Source organism: Amblyomma maculatum, unplaced genomic scaffold, assembly GCF_055883805.1.
Source record: "Amblyomma maculatum isolate TAMU_Amacu unplaced genomic scaffold, ASM5588380v1 scaffold_19, whole genome shotgun sequence".
Lineage (NCBI taxonomy): Eukaryota > Metazoa > Arthropoda > Arachnida > Ixodida > Ixodidae > Amblyomma > Amblyomma maculatum.
This window is the reverse complement of record NW_028146744.1, coordinates 6,811,837-6,831,371: the sequence shown is the minus strand read 5'-3', so window position 1 is coordinate 6,831,371 and position 19,535 is coordinate 6,811,837. Positions and strand designations below refer to the sequence as shown.

The 19,535-nt window shown below is 44.1% G+C and overlaps 1 protein-coding gene across 1 annotated transcript in view; it reads right to left on the bottom strand.

The window, feature by feature from the left end:
* The window catches only part of LOC146171619 (nose resistant to fluoxetine protein 6-like), a 217,512-nt gene that overhangs the window by 17,660 nt on the left and 180,317 nt on the right, over window positions 1-19,535 (bottom strand). The window contains exons 11-12 of the mRNA XM_084586464.1: window positions 7,790-7,912; window positions 4,111-4,231 (exon numbers count right to left, since the gene is read on the bottom strand). Of these exons, the coding sequence (XP_084442590.1) occupies window positions 4,111-4,231; window positions 7,790-7,912 (244 nt within the window). The remainder of the gene's footprint in view (window positions 1-4,110; window positions 4,232-7,789; window positions 7,913-19,535) is intronic.

The following is a 19,535-nucleotide window of genomic DNA, read 5'->3' as shown; positions in this document are numbered from 1 at the left end:
AATAAAGAATGACAAACTAATCACTGATCTATACCGGAAACCCAGTGACAGACCTCAGTACCTGCACTTCGACAGCAGCCATCTTAAATACTGGAAGACTAGCATCCAATATGGACAATCCGTCCGCTTTAAACGGATATGTTCAGACGATCGCGACTTTGAATTTCACTGTGCCAACCTTCGTAACACCCTAATGGAACGCAAATATCTAGAGCGCCTAATAAATGATGCAGTGGAACGAGCAAGCCTTCTTGATCGCAAAGCACTCCTCAAAGCGGAAAAGGAACCATCCGGCCAATCACGAATCAATCTCGTGCTAACGCATTCAGCTTCGGTCCCCAACGTTGCAGGCATATTAAAGAAACATCATAGTATTCTCATGCAAAGTGATCGTCTAAAAGAAATTTATCAGCAAGCCCCCCGTGTTGTCTATCGCCGTAACAAGAACCTCAGTGATATTTTAACTTCGTCTAAAACTAGCCCCACTCCACCAATCGGCTGCCATCCTTGCAACAAGTCACGCTGCAAAGTTTGTGCACAAATGACTACATCAGTGAAAGCTTTCAGCACTGCATCGAACTTTAATGTAAAGATTCGAGGCAACTTCTCATGTGATACGGACAACGTGATTTACATGCTTGAATGTTCTATCTGCCAAATTCAGTACATTGGCCAAACCGAAACACCCTTCAGATACCGATTTAATAATCATAAAGCTCATTGTAATACACTGCCTAACCTTCCTATCTCTAAGCATGTAAACATTACCAAGCACCCCTTTGAAAAAATGCAAATAACTTTACTGGAATCAGGTTTCAGAACCCACCATGAACGCGAAGTTCGCGAATCATTTTTAATACATAAGTTTAACACAGTTTCTTGTGGTCTGAATGAAAACATTGGCAAGCTAACTTGTCTGTCGTCGTAGCATTTTAACTAAATGGTAGCACTATTGGCAGCTTCTTAAAAGATATTATGTTTAATCGACATTGGCTCCATTTTGCACTGTTTGCCTCTTCGCTTGCGCTTTTACGGTCACAGCCCAAAGCCCCTCACAGTATGTCATGCTTTACTTATACTGATCGTTTTCATGTTTGCCAGTTTCTCACGATCATATTGCTTCCCGCCGTAACATGCACTGATCATTACAACTTATCCAATAACCTTGCCCACGATTCCTTTTGTTATCAACACTGTTACGAACAGGTAACTTTAACTGCTTCTTTTTGTCCCCATAGCATTGAGCAGAAAATCGAGTTTTGTCACCATGCCGCGATTTGAGTGACTGTTTACTTTTTTTTTGTGTGTGTGTACCGCGCTAAATCACAGTTATATTTCACTGTTAAATTCTACTGACGTGTTATCTGCTACTGTCGCCTACCAATGAGAATGATATTTCAGTTGATCAATCCCCCCCCTCCTCCCCCTCCTGAATATTGCAGGATTAAATGTGACATGTACTCCACCCATTATAACCTCGCGATATTTTGTTTTGTGCCCTGATAGTGACAACAATCTCTTTAGTGATATATCTTCTTTTCTTTGTGCAACATATTAAGATGCATGACCTTAGCTCAACACGTGTCATTCGGTCTATATAGCTTGCACCGCCTTACATCACGCGTGTGAAATCTTGTTTTTGATATTTTGGTGTTTATTTGTTGACAGTGGCTGGTCACGTGCTCTTCGATTGGGCATGCATATAAGAAATGGGAACCGACAGCTTCTTTCTACATTCCTTGGAAACGTCGGATTAGTGTTGTTTTTTCACCGTGTGTCACCTACTTCAAGTTTATATATATATATATATATATATATATATATATATATATATATATATATATATATATATATATATAACCGTTAGAGAATATAACCAGCCCTCAACAATGCTTCAAGCTTAAAATATTTGGCTATTGTTTTTAGAGTGGTCATGGTCCTAAAACTTAATTCTAGCGTGCATCTAAAGATCAATCTGAGAACTGCATCCCTGTTTTTTTAGGAAACGTTTTTAGGAAATGCGAATGCACCAACTCGCCCAATTCAGCATTCTTGTGCATTCCTGTACCACTCTGCGCAAGCTGTGAAGGGGACTGCGTCGCATATTAGCGGCCATGTCCACTGTGGAAAAAGCAAAAATAATTTATATCTGGGAATATAAAAAAAAAAAGAATATAACTTTTAAACTGGCATGAAAGCAGGCAGCACTATATAGTTCTCCTTCACTGTGTGAATAGACGTTGCCGACTTTGTAGATGCGGTGCGCAGGGGCAGCACACCGCACTAGGATCTGTCCATGACTACGACAGGACCATCCCTAACCACCGCCGACGCATAGCATGCCCTGAAATCCCTGAAAGGGCCCGCTGACTCTCTGGTCGGCATACCTTATGGCTTCCCTACATTAGGAGAGGAATGTAACACATAGACCCTTGACATCGCGAACTTCCACCGCCTCTGGTCATGAGGTGGGCACAATTAGCTCTTTTCTCTGCCCACAAAAAACATTGTATCGGGGTCTTCTTCAACCTGGAAAAGTTCTAAAATATTACGTGGAGGTTACACATATTCCATGACCTAGCAGATCTAGGTATCTGTGGTGGGATGCTGAACTGCTTGAGTGACTTCCTGATGTACAGCGCATTCATAGTCCGTCTAGATACACCAGTCTCCGCGACATTCACATAAGAGAACGTCGTAAGGAGAATTATGGCCACGTTCACATGAATTCGGCGTACAGTTGGGGTCTACGCGCTGACCTGGGACACGGAATGTTGTAGGTTCGAGTGCTAGAATGGACAGAATTTTTTTATTGGCAAATAGTAAGGACACGCTCTGGTGTCAAGCTAAAGTGATAAGCTATGATGACACCACTCATAAGATAAGATGTTTCTGCAGTAGGACGGTCTTCTCCAACCGTCGCACTTCTGAAAAAGTTTCGAGATTACACGCTCGCCATTCAAGTGACTACCACTCATTTGATGACAACCATTCTCTGCACCCCAGTTGCCTTGTTTGCAAGCGTCAAGGACTTGTGACGTGTTTTAGAGCTACGAAGTGTTCCACGCATAATCTAGGCGGGGAGCAAGAAAGCAGCTTGCGTTCAGCGCTGACGAATAAAATTAGTGATTGTCGAACGAAATCGCCGAGTTTGCCGCTTTGTTTGCCAAAGTTAGCAGATGCGCAAGGAAATTGTGTCAACCTGCAAAGTTATCTCAGTAACTTGCTGCTTAGGAAACGTAGCGCAAAGAAGACAAGGACAAAATGAAAGATACACACACGGGCTCTAGTATCCCTCATTTTGTCCTTGTCCTCTTTGCGCTACGTTTCCTAAAATGCAAATGCACGAACTCGCCCAATTCAGCATTCTTGTACACTTGCTGCTTAGTTTGCCATCCATTCTGCCTTTCAGAACATGGGACCTCAATGCGCATGATTTACTCACCACATTCGACAATGACCTACGATTCGAACGAAGGGCATGCAGTATAAGTGTCACATTGAATTGAATTGCCTTTATTTCCATAAACATACAATTTCTGGGGGATTTAAGGAAAAAGTTGCACACGGCAACTTGACGGGCCTTAAACCCAGTCTGAGGGCAGCGGCAGCGGACACAGGCACTGATTCAGGAAAAACAAAAGAAACAATACATAATAATAAAAAAAGAAATTATAAAAAAAAAAGACACATTCACAGTGGAACACCCTATTTGGACAGTGCTGCTTGCCAAGCTTGGAAATTAAAGCTGGTATTGTGTTTATAGCTGCATTTAGTGGAACGAGACAGGCAGATTCTTTAGTGCCTGTTAAGCGATGGCTGTAGGAAAAAATTTGTCGGGATTTATGTGGGCAACGAAGAGCCAGCGTTGAGCGAGCGAGGGTGGATCTCTCTGAGAGCAGCACGTGCGGTGCTCAAGGCGCACTAGAGACATAACGCACTCGCTTTTAGCCGCCACTCGAAGGCTGGCCACAAAGCATGACAAGCAGCTGACGCACACAGCCAAATTGGCTCGGGTAATGTTAGCGTGGTGACATGTCGCCGGGTACCTGAGTACCGCCTTTCATTTATCCATTTACAGCAATGCTGTTAGCATTGGGATTTTCTTACCACCGGTATCTTGGACTCCCTGTGTCGCTCGTAGACGAAAGCGGTGAGAGCTCCCAAGAGGTAGGGGCCGACGTGCGTGTGGGGAAGCAGATACATCCACCGATTCATCAGGAGGGTGAACCTGAGCGAAGAGCCTTATTTCGCAAACCGTGGTAGTGGTACAACTGCTGCTCATTTTTAACAGGTCCATACGAATTTAGCAAAGTAACATGTTATACCAGTGTCAAAAAATAATCCCGAATATTTTCTCTTGTATTTTTTTACTGTGGCCCTGTGCTATGAAGCCCAGTGCTTATACCCGGAGGATATTTCTGCAATGTTGCGCAATACTTTATATATAATGAGAGAGAGAAAGAACAAAACCTGTCGCTCAAGGAGATTCCGCAGTAAAACAAATATTTCGCATTACGAAAGGATTACGACATAATTTGATCCACTTAAGATTGCAATCATGTATTTTTAGACTGCAACGTTATCAACTAATTGCACAATTTATGCCTAATGTTCTAATTGTTACGCTCTGAAAAAAGCACTAATAAATGGTTAAAGCTTAACAATTTACCCTGAAAACTACTGAATTGTGAAATATTTCCCCGAAACACGAAAAATCGCATTTTTCAGTGATATCCAATTGAAAGATAGCGCAAAATTTTTACCCTTCGAATTAAAAAAAAAATATGCAAACGAACATTTCTATGTATGCTTGATTTGGTCCTTCTCGTCGTCGAGTGAACATGTGAAAAATGACATGCTTCGTATTGCCTAGAATTGAATACTAGTGGTGCTAACCAAGAGGCTAGCACCACGTGGAAAGCACTCGCAGATTATAAGCTTAACGGTATCGCTCAAGAGGAAACTATATAACGGTGGCATCTTACCTGTACTCACCTACGGCGCTGAAACGTGGAGGCTAACAAAAAGGATTCTACTGAGAACAGCGCAGAGGGCTATGCAACGAAAAATGGTGGGAGTAACGTTAACAGAAAGGAAGTGCGCAGAGTGGGTCAAGAAACAACCCAAGTTACTGACATTCTAGTGACAATCAAGAAATGCGATGGGAAGGACATGTAGTGCAAAGAGAAGACAACAGATATAAAAAAATGGTTTTCCACGGTAAGGAAAGCGCAGCAGGGGTCGGCAGAAAGTTAGTTGGGCGGATGAGGGTAAGAAGTTTGCAGGGGTCAAGTGGATGAAGCTAGCACAGGACCGGGACAATTGAGGGAATATGGGAGAGGCCTTCGCCCTGCAGTGGCTAGAGTTCGGCTGATGATAATGATGGTGGTGGTGGTGCTAGCCACACCCTTGAAATGAACCTCGTTTATGGGTCGTGCCACGCAAAACACCAAACAATACTGCCACCGACCTCGTTCAATCCCGAAACTAGCCAGAGCCATGCGCCTTGACGATCACGCAACGAGACAGGCCTGCAGTCACATTGCAGCCGAACTCCAGCTGAACTTTGTTTCTCTGCCACGAAAAGTGCATTAATATCATCCGCGGTGAGGCTCGGATGCCTAAGCGCTCTTCGGAGATCACCATGTATTATCAGGCTGATGTTGAGCGAAAACAGAAGACGGCACGCAGAGAGCAGTCAAGGACCATATAGCCCTCGTCCTCTTCCTTTTTTGGGCTGTCTTTTGTTCGCGCTCATCTTCCAGTTCACCGACAGCATGCACCAACTAAGCCTAAGAGAACGTTTAATTAATGTATCATACTTTAATTGCTCCTTTTATAAGGCGGCGTTTCTCTTGTTTATTTAAAACTCAAGCGCATACAAATACAACTGACATTTGAAGCAATTCAGCGACGACGGATGATGGGGCTTGTGAGGAGGGATCGCAGTAAACGGCCATCGGAAAGGTTGCGGAATCTTCGAAAGTGAGTACAGACACCACGCTTCAATGCGGCTGCTCCTTTGGAGTGCGGGGTGCATCATTCGGATGAAAATATTGGGACTTTTGGCTTCATGCCTTTCTACCGTTGAGCAATATATCCCCTTTAAATTCGCAACGTTGTCTGACGATGGCAGCCTGAGTGGCACGAAAATGGGAGCTAAAATAATTTCATGCTCAATACTAGGACAAATAATATCTACTGATACTATTGGCTTAATAAAACTTCATTTTCTTCACATTACCACAGCTGGATTTTAGAAAGTCATACAAGCGGAAAAAGCAGTCCTCATTCTAATGCAATCTGATCAATGTTTCACAATTCATCTTTCGAATTCCTCTGCAAGAGACTGTATTCTGCGAATCGTACTTCCTCAGGGCATTATCCAATAACATCCTTGTCCAAAACTTAAATGAAGGCCTCCGAACATTTCCTTTAGTAAATTGGGAGACTTACTGAGAGCTTTCTGTATTACAATTTTATTTGATTCTTGTCTTTATGAGCAATAGTGCTGGCCGCACAGCCGCTTTAACATTCTACACTATTTTGACATATGACACGCCTCCACATTTGCTTGCGAAAGCTACATCGCTGGTGCGGTATAACTAAGTCACATGCATTGCTGTAACCAATGAATGCTATACATATACACACAATCATTTATACTTCCCAATCACCTGACATCATGTTTCCGATATCAGCTGCCCCTTCCTGTTGACGTCAATCGTGCCTTTCAGCGCCCTAATAAAGCAGCCATGATGCTGTACGGTGATGCGCCGTCACTACATGTTTTCTTCTTATGCTTCGTGGTGTGGGAGGAGAGCAGGTAACCATTTTTAGAGGCAACCAGTAATGGAGCAGTAATTGTTAACGCATGCTTTCTGGTAAAATTAATAATTAATGGACATAAGCATATTTTTGTAGTCACTACTGCTCTACCAGGCACCTAAACCTCCGAAGGGCTGCGCCAGATGAGCAGCTCTTATCCAAGATATGCTTTTTAGCTTCAGAATTTTTTTTTTTTGGGGGGAGGGGTGAGTACCTATACGTACAGAACGAAGCAAAGCACGGATGCCTACGTTCCGCATGTAGTGATGCAATCAAGAACGCCTTCAGAATCACTGCGCCTGTCCAGGCTTCTCTGGCTTATAACATTGGCGCGTCGTTGCCACCAGGTTCCCAAACGCGAGCAGGCGTTGAAATCTCGCTGTCGTATGGGATGCAACACTTGCTTACATATTAGTTAGCTTGCAATGCCAAAACGCTAAACCAGCGTCGCAAAAACCTGGCCCTAATTATTACGCAGCAATGCAAACGCATGAAAGCAAGGAATCATATGAAACACCATGCGCCAAAAGAAACATAAAGCACTCACCAATGTACGAGCAAAAGGCAGCGAGAAAGGCACGGCATCTAAATGCTTACCTTTTCAGTGGAGACCTCAACCATTCGGTGCAATAGAGTAACATGTTCCTAAGCAGAAAAAGGAGATTGCGCCAACACGCGGGGCTCTGCCAAGGCGAATGTGCTACACGCCGGGCGCAGTTTTCTTACAAAAAATTGCTAACGGCTACCTGAGTTGAGCTTAGTTGCTGGTGTAGCTAGCCAATGGATAATTCTGTCGGCAATCGCTCTACCGTGAAGTTCAAGTGCAGCTATCGTCATCAATGAGGCGCTTTTCCTGCGATGTGCCTCATGCTTACATCCACTCTGGACGACGTGGACATCGACCGTCAATTTCTTTTCGCTTTCAGTAAAAAATACAAGGAGCTGCAGGAATGCTCACTTAATATCTCTGCTGAACAGAAACATGGTGGGTGTGTACTCGCCGAGGTACGTCTGCATGCCCACAGCGACCATGGATGCGACCAGGGTGAAAGTCATGAGCGTCATGCCAAGCCTCCTTTTCCTGCAAGCAGTACGAAGAGTCAAACGAGCAGGCTGCACTTTGCTTACAAATAAAAGAAAGCTTTCTCAGTGTTATCCCTGTCACCTCTATTCACCTTGTCTACTGCATGCAGGCACAGGCTTTAAACACCGAGTAACGTAAACGCAAAGAGCAGTACTTCCCACACTGTTGCAGGCAAACTTATTTCCGAAAGCGCGGGCAATAACCACACCACAGCAGTCTTGTCTACAGCAGAGTTTAACGATGGATGAAGCTATAAATTACTATCAACCCTTTTCTGCATTCAAGAAAGATCGAAAGAGATGTCTTTTGTGTAGTGATATTGCATACTCTCAGTAATATTACTCCGCCCACGCATGCTTTAGATGATTTGTTGGTCAATGTTTCTTTGTTTGCTTACCAGTGAGTTATTGTACTTAAATTGTTTATCCAGTGTAATCTGTAATTGACTGTGTATTTGTTTACTTGTCTTATGGTTTAAATGTAAAAAAAAAAGGGAAAAACTCGCCTATCTGATATAGGGTTTTGTACTGTGTATATTTCTTTAACTTTCATTACTTTGTATGCCTGTGATACTCATCGTAAAATTGTGCCTATTAAGTGTCTTCATTATATTCATATTGTACCTACATATAATTCTTTTGCACACACTGCGCACAAATGTCACTATTGTTTTGTTTCTTTCCTTTTATGTCCTGATCAAGGCTACTGTTGTGTGCCAGCCTGCCGCAATATTGTATTTTCGATGCTTACTGATCATGTAGCAGGGGGCTGAGGCCACGTCAGGCGACCGCGCCTTTAGTCTCAGCCTCCTTTTAGGCAAATGCCTAAGAAAGAAAGAAAGAAAGAAAGAAAGAAAGAAAGAAAGAAAGAAAGAAAGAAAGAAAGAAAGAAAGAAAGAAAGAAAGAAAGAAAGAAAGAAAGAAAGAAAGAAAGAAAGAAAAGAACTTAAATAACGCCACTACAACATCAATATGTGGTGATATTTGCCGAGGGTAAATAAGAAATGTAGAAGCGAAAAAAAATATGTTCCACGAACATCGCGAGAGCTCCAAGTGTAACCCGTTCTCTAACCAGAGATTGTGGGCATCTTTACCAAAACTAAATAAAACAGGATATCTTCCACGGAGCCTCAGCAATAACGTTCAGGTGATGAGCACAAGGCATTGTTTTCAGAGTCTGGCGGGCGTAACAACTATAACTACTATACTATATAGCGTCATTATTTTCATGACAGGGATAGAATACTTGATAAAAATTATCCACTAAGAGTTCGGATATCAGGCAATAAAAGGCAGGCCTTCAAAAGCTATTATACTCAAGGTGACGGCAATGAGCGAGAAAACCAGTTGAGTACATGTTACAGAAAAAATTTTACTCCTTTGAATTGCACCTAGCTGATTGCAGTGGTCGACGACAGCCGCTCAAGAGTAACTGAATAATTACAAAGCAGAAATTTATTACTAGTGCGTTACTTATCACCGAAACTTCCTGCCATAAAACAAATGCTCTCAAACTGTCATAAAATAGTGCGGCTTGCTCGAATTTTTTTTACATGCAAATTTCATGAGAAGTTGTTTTTCAAATTTGTCACTGATGTTGCAACGTTTCCTCATACGTTCACTACTCTCTCATGTAAGCGCTGGAGGGTAGAACTGTTTTATACTGTACGGGCACCTTTAACACCCACTCGTCATCAGCGGAAGACTGCTCACAGGTGCGGAATCATCGGGCGCCTAGACGCCGAAGACGACGGGCAGGTGCAAGAAAGTGCGCGAGGCATCGCTCCCCAAGACGCCGAAGATAGCGAGCAAGTGCTGGAGGGTGCACGAAGCATCGGGAGCTGAGACATCGAAGCCAATCAGCAGGACGAGGGCAGCGAACGGTAACTCAGTAAGACAGGACCAGTTGCTGGATCCACATGTTGGCACGCAGCTAGCATCGCTGCACTTAGACCAGGGGTGTTCCGACATCAGCTTCTCCCCTTCTTGCCGTGCTCGCACCAAAATTCCCGGCGAAGAGCGATGGAGTTATCCAGGTTGCCATAGGAGCTCGAGGATGACCGCGCACGAAAATATTGAGAACTGAGAAGGAAGGTTCTGGAGGAAAAGCTAGCCGCGGCACGTTAGCGGTGGCCGGAGTATAAATTAGAAATGGAGCGAAGAAAACATGGGCACATCAAAGAAAGCTCCGAGAGAGCGCGCTGTTAGTATGCCGGTAGTGCCTCCGCTGGCCGAAGGTGACGAACTCTATGCGGCTAGTGTTGAGGTAAAGACACCTCTAGAGAAAGCACGTCAGGAAGAAGAAACTGGCCCAACTATTTGTGACGCCGGCGGTACGCAGGTAGCTTCGGTTGCCATTGCAGTGTCACTTCAGAAAACTGATGGGACTACCGCGAAGTCTCTGCTAGGTTTATCGGATACAAAGAAGCCGTCTTCAGAGCAGGTGAACGGGGATACGAGCCCTAACATTGCTTAGAAAACATTAATTACCAGGATGATAGGGCTGGTAGCCCTAGAGGAAGAAGATGGTTTCCACGGTATGAAGGAGCACTGAACAATGGTAAAGGGGGGTACGTCTTAGTTCGCAGGTCGAGCCAACGTTTCGACAAGTGGACTGTCCACTTGTCAAGTCCACTTGTCGAAATGTTGGCTCGACCTGCGAACTAAGACGTACCCCCCTTTACCATTGTTCAGTGCTCCTTCATACAGGATGATAGTGGTAATACAAATGTCAAGGACAACAGTCATAACGTAGCAGAGGCGGCTGCGAGTGCGATTCTCTCAGTGCCATTTTCAACCATAAGCACCGCCGACTAGAGGTAGCGTTCGTAAAGGCAAGTACTGCCGACGTCGCAAAGACGCCGGCCGCATATCTACCCTGTCTCAGGGCAGACGAGGGAAGGATGCTCGATCATTGCCAAGCAGTTGCAGCTGACACAAATGAAGCGTGTCCGTTAACTGTAATTTATTAGACCAGGTGAACCCTGAAGATAGCTCGGAGAGATTTCGAAATCCTCATTGAGAAAATGGATGGCAATGAAATTTGTATCCTGGTTGAGGCAGGCGCGACCAGCGTTATTTGAACATACTAAGTTTCACAGCTCCGCCCGGAAAGGTGTCCCCGGTGGCGGTCGCGTGAACTAACGGCGCTGCAGTTTACTCTTGCTTAAAGTCCCTCGCTCTTGCTCCTCGTCGGCCGCGTCGTCTACTACACGCGGCGCGGAATTAAGCATGGAGAGGCCAGCATACACGAAGCTGTTACGTGCTGCCGTTGCACTCTGCACGGCTGCAGTGCAGTTATGACTACATTATGACAGTTTTGGCTTCGAAGGCATGCATTTCCTCAGAGAACGCGTTAGTGTGATGCGAAATTTAACGCAGTGAAACAAGTGGGACAGTGTTGTCGATTTGCTTGCCGGAACCAGCGTTCAAGTAACGTTGTCTGCTCTTCGGTTTTATTTATTTTTATTACGCGATATCCTGACACACAAGTCATTTCATAATAAATTATGACGTAGCCGTTTATTGCTCAGCGTTCAGCGTGCTGTCATGCATTTTTTCGCTCATTATTTAGCATGTATACCTTCTTTTCCAGTTTCAGTTCAATTGTGACAGGGATTCAAGCCGCGGACATGTGTGCCTCTAATTTTATGCCGTTCACTGTAAACGTGTGCGCCGAGATGCTGCGTCTTTACCCTGAAATCAAAAACAAATAGACTTAACGTTTTGCCAACTACGTGCCCAGCATATCTAGATGCCTAAAATTGGCGGAATGAAGATACGGCGTTAAAGATCGCGTCCTCTCTTAAGACGAAGCTTTCTGCTATATTTTTTTTAAACATGAATCCTCTTCATGCTGGCCTGCATGCTTGCACCGGGGGCAACGAAGCCTATTGAATCAATTACTTGGAAGCCCGTCATTTGCTCGTGTCACTCATAGACTTCCTCGATATTAAAAGGTGGCACAAGAGATAACTTACTCCGAAGTGAACAATTTTTGATCAGCATTTCGACAAGGAACTATATTCAAGTACTCTCGTGATAGTTTATGTAGTAAGGCTCTTTATTTTCTTGCTGGCACATATTTCGAACGCAAAAGTCTTATACCGAATAGAAAGCACCCTAATAATCTCACTGCCCCTTGTGTTTCGACAGCAATGCCAGTAGAGAACTTGCAAGAATCCAAGAGCCTATGAGTGTACACAGCGCAAATCGGAAAGCTGAGCTAGCTGCATAAATGGATTTTGATTTGGATCATTTTGAGTTCGTCGCAATACCAGCAATTCGAAGGAAATTTGAGTATTTTTGCGACGAGGAAATAGACGAGCCGTTAGGGCGAGCAAATCTGCTTGCTGAGAAGAATTTTTTCATTGAGTGGTTAATTATTACGGCAATGATATGTTGGGCATACAGTTTTCATATCATGTGAATTGAGCGTTGATTACAGCTCTTCTGAAGCATGTCAATGAAGCAAAATTGTGCACGGGGCTTCCAACTCAGAGATAATGCGAAGAGAGGAGACATCATAAAACCTGCAGAGAAATTCGACAAGCAGGATGAGCACAATAATTAAAATATCTTCAGAATAACTGAGTATGCGGCGTAGAAAACGCAGCGAGTTGCGGCAGCTGACAAGGAAAAGAAAAAAAAAAAAGTTAATGAACGAATAAAGTCTTTATTTGATTGAAGCGATGACTCTCGGTCGCTGTTTCGGTAATTAGGGAGTTAGGAAGGATGGGAGTGTAGCTTCTCGCTTCTTCACGATTCTTCAAGCTGTTTCTCATAATTAAAAGATAAGCATCTTAAAAAGCTCAGAAGAGGATCTAGATCGGCATCTACAAGCTAGGCCTTCCAGACTTCCAATGGCTGGTACCGTCTGTTGCAGAAGTTTGCAGCCCAACGCACCGGGCGGAGGAGCAGTATCGCTCCCGAGAGGCGGCGCTGCGCCCGCCGGCGCTGCCTGTGACGCAGCTATAAAAAGTGAGGAGGCTTGTTTTCTTCCCCTCATTCCACGGCTGAAAGCAAAGATGTGCGATATCAACCGCGAGATGAGGGGAAGAGAACAAGCCTCCTCACTTTTTATAGCTGCGTCACCAGGCAGCGCCGGCGGGCGCAGCGCCGCCTCTCGGGAGCGATACTGCTCCTCCGCCCGGCGCGTTGGGCTGCAAACTTCGGTGACAGACGGTACGTCAAGCTCCAGCCTGGACTGAGGCTGCAGTGCTCTAGAATTATAGAACACTGTATTGAAGTATGTCGTACGGCTTCGTAACTGCATTTTTGTGAGGCGGACAATCACAAAAGCTTCTGAATGTGCTATGTTACCAGCCAAGCATATGACCTCCTTAATGCATGTATCAAGTGAATTCCCTGCAAATGTGGTTTTCGCTGTTGAAGCATTAAAAAACACATCCAAAAAAAAAAAAAAGGTGGTCAGGGGAAGTTAGAAACGCTAACGCTCATTTCCCACCAGACACAAAAAAGGATTATGGCACCCACTCAAACATTTCCCAAAAGAAATAAACTGTTGTCCTCTTAATTGCTTACCTTGCATTGTTTGTCTATGTTATTGAAGTCAATTTCTGGTTGTTTGCTGCATTTCATTAGCATTCGACATTAGCGTTCTTGACAGTATTGCATTTTTGCTCTTTTCTTTTGTTGCGCTAATAAACAACTTCGGTTAATGCAATTCACTTCTAATGCCCTTTCCGGAGCTGTAGATACCTTGAATATCGTGCTTTAAAACTGCAGTCCAGTGCTAGTTTGAAATTGCAGTAACTTCCCCTACAAGCAGTAAAATTATGTCCTTTTTCTTTTCTGTGTGTGTGTGTGTGTGTGTGTGTGTGTGTGTGTGTGTGTGTGTGTGTGTGTGTGTGTGTGTGTGTGTGTGTGTGTGTGTGTGTGTGTGTGTGTGTGTGTGTGTGTGTGTGTGTGTGTGTGTGTGTGTGTGTGTGTGTGTGTGCATGTGTGTAAAGGGGGAGGGGAATCTCTCAAGGGCGCGTCTTGATTACTCGCAATATATGTTTTTTGAATAGACTCATGCACTTGTTCAGTCGTTTGCTTTCGCAGTGCACACGCCCATTCTCACTGATTACTCTTTTAGTAAACTTATTAAATACCTCTTCACATTTGGCGTTGTTTTGAGGCGACAAAACAATATATATATTTTTTTAAATTGCTATATACGTGAGTGCCTATCCGGAGCTATGTTCCATGCCATATTTCAAAAGTAAGACATTATGAGAAGCGCTTCTGATTCGTAATCTGTGTTCGACAAGAGTAGCCAGGTTTCTGCCTACAATGAAGGCAATCTGCGCAGTAGCAAACGTAACACCCACTGCGATACCTTCTAAGGATAGAGTGCTTTTATTGACAGAAAAATCTGATAATTTGTTTGCATGAAAAGATCCATGTACTGAAAGAACACACTACAAAACACAGACCAGGAAGTAAAGCAAGAAACAGTGCTTGTGAGGAAGCCGACGGCGTTCACACTTGTTTCACAGCATTAGCAAGTGAATTTCGCATAACACAAATGCGTTCTCCAATGTAATACGTCGCTTCGAAGCCAAAGCTGTCTTAATGTAGTCATAATCATACTGTAGCCCTACACAGTGCAACGGCAGCACGCTAAAGCTACGTGTGGGCTGGCCGCTCAATGCTTTCGCGCCACGGGTAGCAGACGACGCACCCGGCAAGGAGCAAGAGTTGACTGCAGCGCCGCTAGTTCTCGCAACCGCCACTTGGGACACACTCTTCCGCTGAGCGGTTTGAGAATCTGTGAAACTGTTCTAGTAAGGTTGGGCGCGACGCTGAACACAAGAAAACTCGAGCAGCCGCGGCGAGCGCCAGGGAGCGCAGACGCATTGCAAGGGGCTCATGCAAACGCGATAAGGGCGGCGGTGATCTTGTTGAGTGGGCCGCTGTCGATAAGTTGTGAGAACATTTGCTTGCCGCTTCCAATGAGCTGCTCCGATCCATCACCAAGGAAGAAGGTGGCCGACTTCTGGTGCCAGGATGGGGCAGCGCACAGAAGTTGCGAGTGGCTGAGGCGGCTTAGTGGCGAGTCCAGGCCGAAAAACAGACTGCCCACGCACCAGCTGCCTCGTAGTTGTGAGCGGATGAGAGCAGGCATCCCTCCTCTGGAAAGATCTGAGAGCGTCAGTAATGGGCGGCCAGGGCAGTCTTGGTAAAGATAGAGGGGGTGTTTGATCCGAGAGGTGATAGGATGACTAAACTCTCCATGCACACATCACGTTTGCCTTTTTGAGAAGATTATCCAGCTCTGGATAGAGCAAATGTGAGGGCAATGCTCGAAAGTGCGGGAAGGTCACATGAAGCTGTGTGTAGGTTTGCAGCATGGTGTGAAATGGCGGACATTTTGAACCTTTCCTTTTTTGTGCACCTGGGTGACTCTGTCGTATCTATGACAGTTGCTTGTTACGCTTGCGCCTCGTGTCTCTTACGCGCTTAAGCAAAGGTGGTTCAGCATCTTATTTTACTCAAGCCTTCTTATTTCCGCATTTCGGCCTTCTTGCGGCAGGTGCGCTATTTCGTTCCGCCGCGGACCATCGAGGGAGAATCTAGCTAAAGTGTACGTCCATTGTGGTCTATTTCATGTTTTAGGCTAATTCGCCTTGTTGAAAGCTCAAGTACCTTCTTAGGGGAAACGTGTATGGCCACTGCTTTTAAGTCGGTTGTAAACTTGTTTTATATTGTTATTCGGGCTTGAGTGCGGTTAGCACTCAATGCACCATCTAGCCCATGTTAGCACTCAAAGCAGGAATCCCGGGGATGTGCCAAACGAGGCTGTCCATTTTGACCCCCTGCATCCAACGCATGCTGGACACAAAAAGGCGAACAATTTTCCTTTTTGTTTCCTCTCGCCAACAGTTCGTCCATCCAGTTATCTCCGTACTTGGGCCTTTTTCTAATCTATATCAATCCATCTATTTGCTGATGATTGCGTTCTTTTCCATAACATCTGATACTGACACACGCGCTTTACAGACTGACATTGACAATATTAACCTATGGTGCAGTAAATGGCATATGACATTAAACGTAAAAAAATGTAAATTAATGCGCGTGTCCCGTTCACCCACTAACTTATCTCCTTACCATCTAGGCGGTAACCAATTAGAATCGGTCCTGTCATACAAGTACCTCGGCATTCACATCACTTCCACCCTTTCTTGGAAAACGCACATAGAATACATCGTCAACAAAGCTAATCGCATGCTCGGGTATCTCAAGCGTAACTTCCATTCAGCCCCTACTAACATGAAGGTAGTGCTTTACAAAACCGTAATTCGTTCGCAAGTAGAATATGCATCAGCTATATGGGACCCAGGCGTTCAAGTTCGTACAAATCAGATAGAATCAGTTCAAAACAAATCCGCACGTTTCATTTTATCTAACTTTCATCGCACCGCCAGCTTGACCGCCATGAAATCAAACCTAGGTTTACCACTTCTAGCAACGCGCCACAGACTTGCGCGACTGTACCTCTTTCACAAAATATTTTATTACGAAATACTACATGATGAATTGCTCGTACCACCCACATACATATCTTCACGCCTTGATCATGCACACAAAGACGGCCTAATTTCATGCAACACCAATGCATTTTCTGACTTGTTTATACCTCGCACATCTGTGGACTGGAACCACCTTCCTTTGTCAGTGGCTACAATTGAAGGGTTACCATTGTTCCAGTTATCTGTGTCCAATTTTGCGCAATGATGCCTAGCACAAAAGAGCTTTACGTATATGCTATAATGTACTGATGTTTATGTATGACCATGATCTGCTTATTTGTTTTTTTGTTTGTTTTTCTCACTATTTCATTACATGCTGTACGTTTTTATATGTGCCAAATGTTTTGTTGTAATCCCCACTCCCCTCTGTAATGTTTTACCTTGAGGGTACCAATAAAATAAAATAAAATAAAAAGTCATACTTATGTATTTCTGTCCTCCCTCGCAAGTCGCCAACCCTTCGGAGCCATCGGCACTAACGTGTCCAGGTCTTATGTGGTTGTCGGGATGCGGGGCCCCTCAAGATGTCAACGCGAGGCAATTGTCATGATTGCTTTATAAATGCGACATTGTCTTCAGGATGGCGGCGCGCGGTTCGAGAGGCGGCACTCTGGATCCGGGCTCACGCGTGAAGGGAGGGGGAAAGAACAAAGCCATTGGGCTGAAAGACTTCAACTTGTATTTAGTTGTGGTAGTTTTTGGTTTACTGCCCTGGGTTCGAAGCTGTGCCCAACCTCAGCAGCGGTATGAAATGGTTGATTGTTTCTTTTTTTTATTTTGAAGCTTGGGATGGGCTCACGGATTGACCGATCAAATCTTTAATCACAAAGGTTTTCAAAAAGCTGAGGAAAAAGCGGAAGAAGGGAATGTCCGTACTGGGCCAAGGCGGTCTAGTGAAAGGCTAGTTGTGGAGTCTCGCTGGCGCAAGGCGAGCCAAGCTCTTGTGTTAGGACGCGGAGGACTGAACTTTTGGTGGTTGGTTAGGGCGACCGCGCTTTTTCCGACCTTCTGGAGGTTGTAAATACGCCCTGAAAATTGTTTTATCAAGTGTTCTTCCGAACGAGTATCCTGCCTATTCTTATCCCCACCACCCACGACCATCGGCTACGACTTTACTCACCCATTATGCCGAAATTCGAGGAATAGCAAAATATGCTAGCACAGTTGCTGCTCCTCAAAAAGGTAGCCAATCCTGTAACGCAGTCATGAAGATACAGGGCGCGGAGCATGTTCGAGATTGGCCTTTGGAAGCACAAAGACTAGGAAGATGATGGGAATTCGGACATGCTAAGGTCAGCGCCATACTGGCAGCCGGGATAAAGCTCAGACGCAGATTCCGTGCGCCGTCTTTCTAAATTTGCCGTAAAGATGTTATTAGGATTCCTGCAAACAAGTAACTGACTACCTGGGATTAATTACTCAAAAAGTGGATTACTCGAAACGATGCTTTTAAAAAATTGAACCAATTGGTTACTAAATTACACAAAATGTAAATAATGTAATCGATTGCGTACGAATACAGAGAAAACGCACATAAGAGTAAAATGCTGAGCGCGAAAATAGCATGTAACCTCAGAATAAACTGTTAACCACTTCAATGAAATGATGTCGTACTGACCCTATAAGTAACCAGAGCATTTCTAAGCTGGATTCTGCAAGGAGAAAGAAAAAAAACGCAGACATTTTTGCACGCGGAATTTAGATCCTTAATATTGTACGACAGTTAAACTCTGCACTGATTGCAACAACGTAACGCAAGGATGTTTTTCTATATTGAGCTTTATTAATTAGTCTAATCCACACAATGAAAGAATGTAAATTTACGCTGTAAGTGAAAAAAGATATTTATTTTTGTGTTCTCTCGTTTCTTAGGAGGGATAGGAAAGCGGAAGGGGGTCTTCTGCGCTAATTACATTTTGTAATGAGCAAAATTAAGCAGATGTGCGGATCGAAACAGGGAAATCCACTCGTGAGTATCTTCTTTGTCAGCTTGAGCTTCGTAGACCGGAATTTTAATGGCACTGTTGCATTTCTTTTTTCCCCAGCGTTCGGAAATCAAACCACACCGGTAACGAAGGGATCAATAGCCCTGCCGCCGATAATGCTGTGCTGCACCTCTGCTGCATAAACATTAAAGCGCTTCACTGTAGTTCTTACGGTGTTACTAAATTTCGTAATATAAGGAAAATCCTACACACGAATAGAAAATGAAACAAGTGGTCGTTTTGTGTACTGTAAGCATCTACCCTTTCCCTATCTATTATGAATTTCGAACGCTAGAGTTGTGTGGAATGTACTCTTAAAATACTTGTATATGCTTCAGCTAACTTGTTTCTCGCATCTGAAGTGGTAAAAAAAGGAGGGGTTTTTGTGTCTTAAGGCTGCTGAAAACATTTCCGGCTTGTGTGATTCAATCCAGCGCTCGTTATCGCACACTTGTATTGAATATACATTTTAGGCACTACTGTTACAAGCAGACTTTGCATTGAGAAATACTCTCCTGATGTGGGTCCAATACAGATTTCTCACATAATGAAACTCCAAGTTTACCGATATCGACAACGTTTTTGCAACAATTTTCTCTAATTAATAGTGTAAATTTGTTTTAAGGGATAAAATAAACCTTGTAGAATATGGCATAGCTCTATGGTCTCAACAAAAACCTCCACGCGTAGCTTGGTTCCTGATCAGTTTGGTTTCACTTACTTAAAAAAAGAATTTCTATTGATCTGCAATTCTTCATCAAGTGTATGTTAATTAGGCCCGTCCATTTTCCGAGGGAATGCGGTTTCTACAAACGTTAGCGTACCGAAGCGATTCCTTAAATTTAGGGCTAATCGCCAATTCTGCCAGGAAGTGGTCATTAAGAAAGCCAGTTGCCGAGTGCTATCTTTACGTTAAGGAAGGTAGAAGGGGTCTCAAACTACTTCTGAAACGACATGTCAAGTTTTGGTGGAAAAATTGTTATCAACAGGTCGTGGCTGAATATGTGTGAGTGCCGTCGAGAGCTCGCGTCCGAACATGAGTGAGGCTGGTGTTCTGCCCGTTCCCAGGTAGCACAAAATTTGATATGACGTAGGG